General features: G+C 41.0%; 1 protein-coding gene across 1 annotated transcript; it reads right to left on the reverse strand.

The window, feature by feature from the left end:
• Positions 1-3,244: 3,244 nt before the first annotated feature.
• Positions 3,245-6,587, reverse strand: FAM180A (family with sequence similarity 180 member A). Its single transcript, XM_066549831.1, has 3 exons — positions 6,509-6,587; positions 3,880-3,980; positions 3,245-3,586 (listed from the first exon to the last, which is right to left on the reverse strand). The coding sequence occupies exons 1-3, from the start codon at positions 6,585-6,587 to the stop codon at positions 3,245-3,247; spliced, it is 522 nt and encodes a 173-aa protein (XP_066405928.1).
• Between the last annotated feature and the right edge of the window lie 3,669 nt (positions 6,588-10,256).

Consider the following 10,256-nt stretch of genomic DNA (forward strand, 5'->3'; position numbering starts at 1 on the left):
TCAGAGAAACTAAGTGAATAATAAAAAAAAAAGGTCTAAAATGTTCATAAAATGAAAATTTGTTTTATTTTAAACAGAAAAAATATAATCTTATTTCATATTTTTATGATCCATATGGTCAAAGGGTGGATAAAATGTGTCATTTAGGGGCAATGATTTTCTAACCTGTGAGATAAGAACTGCCCATAAAGAAGATTCAGTCCGAAGTGAGAAGCCAAAAACTGAGATAGGGAGAAGACAACCTACACCTGCATCTTAAGCAATACTGAGGCAGGGAAGTGCCCTAAGCCCAGGGAACTTCCCTGAAGGCAGAGTGCTCCTTTCCCCCTGAGCCCTGGAAAAAGGAGGCACTCTCATTTCTGTTTATTATCTCCTTCAGATAATAAATATTCTGTTTATTATGTCCTTCAGATAATAAATTAATAATAATAAAAACTCTGCATGGGAGCAACAGTACCAGAGAGAAGAGGGAACAGCCCTTCCCTCTTCTCTCTGGTACTGGTGCTCCCATGCAGAGTTTCACAGTCTGAGAGAAGCAATTATTCAGGCTGAAGCTGCAAAATAGTAAATCTACTCCTGAAATCAATACAATGCAAAGGCAAGGACTTTTATGTAGAATGTTTTTATTATTACATTGAGAGTCTCTGTTAAATTAACCTGGGCAGTCCAAGCACTTTCCCAAGGAATAAATCTTTTTCTAACATTACACACAGTAAAAGAAGGAGGGAAACAAACTCATAGAACCTTTATTTTCTGTTGGGGACATAAATGTTTCAGTTACCAATTTGTAAGTGTGGTAAGGTATGTATGCCATAGGGAATTATAATATATCAAAAATTATCTGTAATTCTTTTTTTATGGGATATTTTATGACTAGTAAACTCTACTGGGCAGTCCTATTGTGGGGTGAAGAGCATGGCTGGGAGGTATCTTTCTGATTGGTGAGATGTGCAATTAATATTTGCTCTAGTTATCTGACAGCAATTAATATTTGCTCTAGTTCTCTTTCTTGTGATTTCTGCAGACTTGGAGTAGCTGGCAATGAGGCATTTATGAATTGCCCTGGTTCCAGGCCCTTCCAGCAAGTGGTGTTTCAGGGAGCCAAGAAGCAGAGCTGGAAAGGCAGTGTTGCACTCTGTGGCATTTCCCCTTCATGTGTTTCCAAAGCATGGAGGGGGGGAAGAAATCACAAGCAGATCATCAGAGTTAAAGCTGAGGGCTCAAAGGGCACGTGGGCAGCAAAGCAAGGCTGCTCTGGGGGTGCTGAGCTCTGTGTATGCAAGCAGAGGAGACACAGATATTTGTGGCCCACAGCTTTCTGCCTGAGGCTTGCAGTTTCCTTTGCCATCTGCCAGACAGGCTTTGGAGATGGCCAACAAAATTCTCCAGGTATAAAAGGCACTTACACATTTGTGTGTCTAAATGAACATGCACACTTGTACACACAAATCCAGAAACTCCTGGGGGAAACAAGACTGAGTCTGTCTTTTTTAAGCCCTTTGTGCAGCTGCTAATGCCATGGCCAGACTGCCCCAAGGCTGCTGTGCTTCCCCAAACCCACAAACTGGGTTTGTTTGCCAAAGCCAGTGCTCTGACTGCTTGCACTGTGCTCTTTGCTGTGCTTCTGGGTGGATTTTTTCAGCTCCAATCCTTGAAGTACCCCTGTTAAGGGACACAGGAGAACTAATTCCTTTTGCTCAAGTGATGCAAAAGCAGTTAAACATGATTCAGAACTTGGGCTGGAATCCTTAGGTCTGTTTTAGTCTTGGGGATTTGTGATTTGGACCTGCATCCTTAATATATTATGCACTAGAAAAATAAAGAATGATGATATGAAAGGATGAAATAAATGTTCAGCTATTTTCCCATGGTCTGGAAGCAGAAGCACCTCTAATATCAATAGGAAAACAGAGTTTGTATCTCCTGTGCACAAACATTAGGGGGGTTGATTCAGAAGAGTTTGGATTTTTGATAGCTAGTCATCCTTCTGACAAAATAGATCTCCTTTTTCTGCCTATTTGCCTTTCACGACTTTTTTGGGAGTTCATTGTATTTGGTTGCACTATTTCTACAGTTTTTCCTTTGCTGGTCCCAAACTCATAATTTGCACCACTGAATTGGTAAATAGCCTTTTCTGCCATGTGGTCAGATGCAATTGTTCACTGACTGAACAATTTGGGATTCTTCTACATACTCAGCACTCATGTGCACACAACATGCATGAACACAGACACACACACACAAACACAAGGATACTGAAATGAATATACAATTTACTGTAAAAAAAAAAGAGCCACAGTGCCAAATTCAGCACCAGGTATGTTTTAATGCACTTCTTCCCTTGCCTCAGTGGGATTCTGGAGCACAGGTTTAGATGACTTATGTTCAAGTGATTTTAACCAGGAAAAATGTGTCATTATTAAATTAAATAGGGCTTTTGTCTTGCCTTGGATTCCACTGAGGACAAATACATGTTCCTTTCAAAAAAAAAAAAAAACAAAAACAAAAACAAAAAAAAAAAAACCAAAACCAAAAAAAAAAAACAAGCAGCGGAAGCAAAGTCATGTGCAAATAATGAAAGAATCATTGCAGACTGTTTGGGAGGACAGCTCCAGGAAGCAGGGAATAAGTTCACAGGCATTGTTTGCTGCTGGTCTTCACAATGCCCTTTGTCTTCTGAAAATGTTATTGCAATTTAACACTGGCTCAGCCAAATAAAGTGAATCAGAGGGTGCTTATTTATGAGAACATTTGGAATGGATAATATGGGGCATAATTTCTGAAGGCTGACAGTTATGAAACCTCTTCCTTTTGCAGCAAGCCTTCATCTCTGTGTCATATTCTCTTACTGACCAGCCAAAACATGAACTTGTTTCCCCAGCTAGGAGAGCAGCACTCTCCAGCACTTACACACCAGCATGTGAGCACAAGCACAGTATATTTATGTATTGCCTATAGGAAACCCAAAGGGTTTGCCTGATCTGTCTGGGTGTGCACCAAACTGCCTTCTTTTCCTGTCACAGGAGGCGCCCCCAAGCCAGCACAAAAATCGAATTCTCAGGACTGAAGACATTTTTCACCATTTAGCATGGAACTAGAAAGAGGACTCCACAAGAGGGAGCCAGAAAACAAACAATTTTTCACGAAGCAGGCTATGAAACTCTTTACAGCATAAAGTGGTGGGCGTGCTACAAGGTGTCCTTCACCAGCCAGGGCAGGTGGCTGAGCTGCTGCTCCCCTTCCACTATGAGGGCTGTTTGTTGTATGACAGCATCAAATCGTTCTTCAGGGCTTTGTAGAGGTTGACAAAGGATTCAGCCCAAGTGTCCTTCTGGTGTCCCTGGGACTGGGCAGCTCTGTAGGCCGTGTAGACCATGGTCAGCACTGTCCTCTCAAAGTCCTCCTTCTTGAGGACCCTCGGGTAGGAAGACAGCCTGCTGCTCAGCCTGCGGATCTCTGGGATGCTCTTGGGGATAATCTCGTTGCAGATGGTGTCAAAGTCAGCAGCCTTCCTCAGGGAAGCCAGCTCCTCATCCTTGATGGAGATCCTCTGACCTTTGTCAATGTCAAGCTCAGCTAAAAGAAACTGGTACAAAATCAGAACACAGAAAGCTATTTATTTTCTCCAAGAGACTCTAGACAGAGTACATGTGAATTAACAACATGTCCTTGGGTCTTTAATTTTTGTCAAATGGAGAGAGTTGCACTGTATGGAGGTGGGGAAGACCAGAAAGTTGCTGTGTGCTCCCACCTTTCTGGTGAGCTATCACACAGCCAGGGGTTTACTGCTGGATGAATAAAAGTGACACAAAGCCAGATAACCCAAGTATGGGCAGTACCCCCAGTCTTGGTTAAGGTTTAAGGAACCATATACTGAACCTCATAGAGCAGGACCACATCCTCCAGCGAGTTCTGTAACACTGGGTTCAGGAAGGCAGCTGAGGACCTCTTGAATCTCTGAGAAGCTGGGAAAAGCACAGCTGGAAAACAGCAATGGGAAAACAGAGTTTTCATAAGGTGCCAAACACTGACAAGAAGCAGCATTTTCAACAGTAGAATCCAGTAAAAAAAATGCATCTTGCAAAATCTTACTGTACAGAACGGCCTTTGACTGTAAATGAAATGTCTGGCAGGGATTGCTTTGGCCTTGATTGACCAAGGATGGAGTTCAGCTGGATCCAGAGGATGCCTAACACAGGGTGCTTTGTTATCCAAACCTGGGACTCTGAGTTGCACCATCAGAGGTGAAAGGAATAATGATAATTGCAGCATTAACATTGTCTGAAATACAGGCCCTTTTCCTGGATCTGAAGGGGGAAACCAGTACTGATGCTTGAACAAAAACAACTTTATTTGGTCCATTCTTCTACTATCATGCTTCTGAGTCTACATTTCTCCTGGTTTCAATTGCCTAAAAGTTGATCTCTCCTTATTTATTTGAGACAGATCCACCAGAGAGTAACTAGCTCATCTGTCCTGGGCATTCACACTTGGAAGGAGTCACTCACCCAGATGTCTGTGTCACTTCACTGAGCCTGTCACCAGCTTAGACAAGGCAGCTACATCCAGTGAGGTGAATCCCAGCTTAGTGTGGCTTTAATACTTTGCAGTGTAATAACTGGAAAAACCAGAGCCTGCTACCATCAGGTATCTGTTGACCAATGTGAAGTGCACTGTGCTGTCACAGGGAAATGAGACAGCAAACAGATGTACAGTCCCTGAACTCAGCACCCCAGTGACATGCAGCATGTGTGGAATTAGTGACCTGGACAGCCCAGAGTACAGAAAACATCTGATGCTGCTTTAGAGAAGACCTAAATGCTTTGAGTTATTAATCAGGTTACAAACCATCCATGTGCTGTTAAAAAGTCTAAATTACTTTCGGAGCAGAAGGGAAAAAACCTCTCTTTAATGTTTTATTTGTATATTATTATTTTGATTTTGATGTTTGGGTAATCATAATTTGAATTTGTTGGTATTTTTTCTAATATTCAGGCATAGGAAGGGGTTTTTTTTTTAACTTGTGCTTATGTGACTGTTGGTATGTTTCCCATAAGCTTCACTTCTCAACTTTAACTCTGTTTGACAACAGATAAATTTGGAAACCAGTCTAAGAAAAAAAGGAAACAAATCCCCCAAATTTTGATAGGCATTATGATTCCTCTGTCAAAATTAAGATTTTTTAGAGTTATGAGTAACATGTAATAGAACATGCAGCTTACTTTGAATTTTTGGAAGGTTTCAACCTGCCCTTCTACTACCAGAATTTTTTTTCATTAAACATTTTACTAAATCAATTTTGCCTGGTTTTGCCAAAGTTCTTGTGATGGATTTTGCACAGTGCCTGTAAAAAACCTGAACATCATTTAAAGCTCTCTCTTCTGGGCATTAAAAAGACAAGAGAAGAGAGAGAAAAGAGAAAAGAGAAAAGAGAAGAGAAGAGAAGAAGAAAAGAAAATAGAAAAAAGAAAAGAAAAGAAAAGAAAAGAAAAGAAAAGAAAAGAAAAGAAAAGAAAAGAAAAGAAAAGAAAAGAAAAGAAAAGAAAAGAAAAGAAAAGAAAAGAAAAGAAAAGAGAAGAAAAGAAAAGAGAAGAAAAGAAAAGAGAAGAAAAGAAAAGAAAAGAAAAGAAAAGAAAAGAAAAGAAAAGAAAAGAAAAGAAAAGAAAAGAAAAGAAAAGAAAAGAAAAGAAAAGAAAAGAAAAGAAAAGAAAAGAAAAGAAAAGAAAAGAAAAGAAGGCTGGAGCAACTGTAATTATTTTATGGAAAAGCTGTCCCAACTCTCTGACTACATGGTTCATCAGACAATTTGCCTCTTTGAGGTTACCCAAGCAGATCATATCTATGCAGTTTCTTCCAGACTCTGTACCCTAAATGCAGCCCTGTTTCCTGCCCCATTGGCAGCTGCTGACTTTGTTGTAGTTTGGCTTGTTAATGATATTTAAATTCTAGAGCAAGAAGAGAGAAACCAAATATCTAAATTCTAAACCAATATCTAAATTCTAAAGCAAGAAGAGAGAAACCAAAGCCTCAGGACCTTTATTATCCTGCATATGGAAAATTAATCACTATAATGCTAGGTATGAAGCAATTCATACTTGATGATACAAAGGGTATTTTGGCCTTAAATTAGCTAGGGAAAAGGTAAAATATTTTTTTGAACTGCAATAAACATACTGTAGTTAGATAGAGTAGTTAGGATGGGTTTCAGGCATAGCTGCTCCATCCCTGGTGTTTCCCTCTCTTGCTCAGAGCTTTGCTGAGGCCACTGGAGCTGCTCCATTTTTTACTCTTGACAATTCAAGGATGCAACTGAGTGCATGTGAAGCGCTTGAAACTTCAAGCACTAATTGCTGAGTAATTAAAAACTTTTATTACTGGGCAATTAAAACTCTAATTACTTAGCAGCTGGCAGAAATCCAGTCCATAATGATGACTATTCATTTTTATCCCTTTTAGCTTTTAGATGCCCTTTTGGTGAAAACAGCCTCAGAGCATGGAGTACACCTACATCTGCAGATGGTTTTCATCTCAAATACCCCCTGAGCCATGGCAAAAGTGTCTGTGGCATCTTGCTTCAGTGCTGTCATACTTCTTGTCATCACACTGATTGCTTTTAAACTTCAATCCAAGCAGAGATTCCCACCACGGAGCTGAGCTGGGGGCCACCAGCTTCAGCCCATCACCACTCACCCAGAAAAGCCTCAGCAAAGGACTCACACAAAAATGAATGCCATGCTATTGACTCAGTACTTGCTGAGTCACAAGTAACACCTCAGAAAGAAGAAGGGTTTGTTAGGAGATTCAAAGGGACAAGGGCTTGGGCTGCTCTGTGGTGAGAAGGGATTTTTATGCACATCAGAAGCATGCCAGCCTCTGTAGCACTTACTCCCTCATCTCATTATCTCATTCCCAAAACATATTAAAGTTTGTTACAGTTCTTAGAGACTCTACTCAGAAAGTCTTTCAGTGCTCGTTTGTATTTGTCATGGTTATCTGATTTTCCTGAGCTGCATTTTATTCAGTCCTTCCCTTTCTCTTCCTTCCTGCTCAGCAGTCAAATCCTTCCACCATCACTCCCTCCACAGTCCTCTCCATGAATTCACGAGTTCCTCCAAGTCGTATGAACACTTGGGAGCAAGCACTCTGATTTTCATTGTACTGACTTAACACATGTGTCAGCTAAGTACAAAAGCTGAGATACAGAAAGATTTTCAGTCAGTTTCTGCACTTAATGATTGCAAATTCCACTTGAAGCTTTTTTGCTGACTTCTACTTCCTGCATTTACTTCCATCTCTGACATGAGTTGTCTGGGGACATCAAAGAACAGTAGAAGAGTTTATAACCCTTTACTAATTTCCTTCTCAAGGGACTTCTCTATAAAGCTCTCAAGCAACTGGAGATGCAGAGTTTATGTTGTTGCACGATTTTATGTTCATATTGCAGCCAATTCATTTCAGTGGCAGTAGCCATGAACATCTAAGCAGCAATCCCCAATTAGTATTGACAGAGAAAGCCTAGCCTAGTGATCTCTGAAGTCAGTGGAGAGTCTCCAATTGATTTATTGTTTTTATTTCTTTTACAAATGTGTTAAGACATCTCCAATGTAGATATGGGTGCTTCTTTCCTAAGGGCTGGTCAGTCACATAACAAAAAACTTATGATTTACAGAGACAAGTTAGGAAAAATAAGCTTTTCATTGTCCTTACTGAAAACATTTTCTATTATATATCTATATATAACTGCTCATCCTCTTCCAAATCCCTTCTGCAGAGGGGCCTTGGGAGTTCTGCCTTGCTGCCTGCTCAGGGCTCAGGGCTGGATCAGAGAGAGCAGCATATCTGAGCACATCACCCCCTCCAGGCCCCTCTGGCTGGCTCTGCATGGCCTGGAGTGCATCACTGCCTCTGCCTGGAGACTGCAGGCAGCCCACATCTCTCCTGCTAAGGCTGGCTAAAATTGCCCTTCAAAAGTGGCACAGAAATCTCCATTTTCTTCTTGCTGCAGGAGCCCATCCAGCCTCCTACTACCCTGTTGACTCAATTCCACTCTCCTTCAAAACTACCCAGGCTCTTAAAGAAAAAAAGCCATGTTTGCCAACCCATGTTTGCTTCTAACCACTTAGCTAAAGCATCTTTATGGCTTAAACAAAACATCATATTTGAGGCTGACAATAGCCTCATTTTAAAGATGTTTTCATCTCTCTTAAGAGATTCTGCCAGAATCTTCTGCACTTCATTAGCTGTGTGGTAAATATTTGTGATCCTCTCCCAGGTTTTCCCTGCAGTTTGATTGGTGAGGGTACAGATGTTTAGTTTTGCTTTCCAGTTCATGCATCTGTTCATTATTTCCCAGTTGCTTCCTGTGCTGTGTTTGCTCAATAAGCACAGAGCATAGCTGCAGGAGTTCTCAGCTATTTGTGCATCATCAATGCCCTTTCCTTCCCCTATGATAAGGTGTGAAGCACAATTTGGGACCGGTGCAGACCATTGCTCCAAAGCAAGTACAGCTCCCCAGGGCTCTATGGCATGAGCAGTTTAATTGGGGTTATGACTCAGAAGGAATGGCTTTGATTGCCCTCAGAGGCATGGGAAAGAGTTATCTCATTGCTTCAGAAGGACACCTCTCATGAAGGACAGGAGGAGCAGAGGAACAAGAAGGATTCGATTCTTCAAGATGGATTCGTGTTTTTGTCAAAGAAAACAAAAACAAAACCTCAGCACTGCCCATAAAGTGATTGTATAGGCAGATACATCAGCCATTATAATTAATGCCATGCAAAAAATGATAAGTGGTGCAGGCTGACTGAATCTATTTTGTTGCAGAGACTGCTGGGTAGTTCCTAGAAGCTGTTTTGGCTTTTAGGCCAAATGCCTGAAACGCTCACAAGAGGATTCTTTACTGTGTGGGTGACTGCACACTGGAGCAGATTGTCCAGAGGGGTTGTGGAATCTCCTGCACTGGAGACATTTAAAATTTTCAGAACACAGTCCCATGTCATGCGCTCTGGGATGACCCTGCTGGAGCAGAGAGGTGGCACCAGGTGCCCCACTGTGGTACCTCCCAACCTGGCCCTGGATCTTTCTGGAATCATCTTTCTGGAGGATTCCGTAACTGTGCATGGGAAGCAAAGGTTTGAACTCTCCTTGCCCAGTCTGTACAGAAGAGAAGAGGACACGAGTGTCAAAGTTTACATACACTTGAAAAAAGCTTTTGTTTCATGTTTCTCTTTGATAACCTTACTTCTGAGGGCTTGCACACGGACCAGAAGTATCTTTTATACATGAAGAATTTTATTTCTGCCTAATGACACTTTGGTGGGTCCATTGCGAGTTTTGTCATTGCTGGAGTAACAATTCCCTATTCCCTATTTGCTGCCTCAGGCTAACAGGGAAATACCCTTGAAAATACCTTGAAAATGGTATCTTTACCATTCTGCAGTGGTACCAAAAGCTTCACTTACAGCAGGGTGAGAGGATGTTAACCTGTGACAGGTGTGTCAGGCAGTGAAAGTGGTAATGTAGATCACAACAAGGGCAGGATTATTAAAGGGTTAATGTGTCTTATGCATCTTATTCCTTGTCCTGTGCTTGGCTCATCCCCAGAAGGATGCATCTTCACCATCTGCAAAGTGTTTGCCCTGTCGTGGGCCTGCAGCTGTTGCCAGGGCAGAACATGAGCTTTGGCTACACTCCCTCACTTTTTCCTTTTCTGTATCAAAACTGCTATATTAGAAATCATTGAACACTGTCCCAGTGCCAGAGAAATTGACAGAGTAGGGATTTGGAGGAAGAATAAGGATAATAAAATACGGGGAAACACATACAAAATCCTAGAAAGACAAGGAAAAAAAATGCTGCAGTGCTACAGTTTAGCATCTGAAACTTGTGTGCGGATTTGCAGTTATTGACATAAGTAGCTTCTATGACAACAAGTGCAATGCAAGGACTTTTATCCAAATTTGATACATTTAAATCTCCATCATTGGGGGATTAAATCCCAATGCCCCTTAGGAGAACACAGCAGTGAGATGGAGAAAACATTCTAATTACAAAACACCATGAATTAGCACATGTTTAAAAGCAGCTACCAAGAGAATATGCCTCTTTTTGCTCTAAATTTATATCCTTGCTATCTTAGCTCCAAAGGCTAAACTTAACTCGTAACTGTTGATTAAAAGTGAGAATAGACATTAGCATCATATTTAGTTATTAAGAAAAAAAATATGGTAAAGGAAAAACTTTGGCTTGAAAAGTTT

The sequence above is a fragment of the Molothrus aeneus genome, chromosome 5 (assembly GCF_037042795.1).
Source record: "Molothrus aeneus isolate 106 chromosome 5, BPBGC_Maene_1.0, whole genome shotgun sequence".
NCBI classification, from domain to species: Eukaryota; Metazoa; Chordata; class Aves; order Passeriformes; family Icteridae; genus Molothrus; species Molothrus aeneus.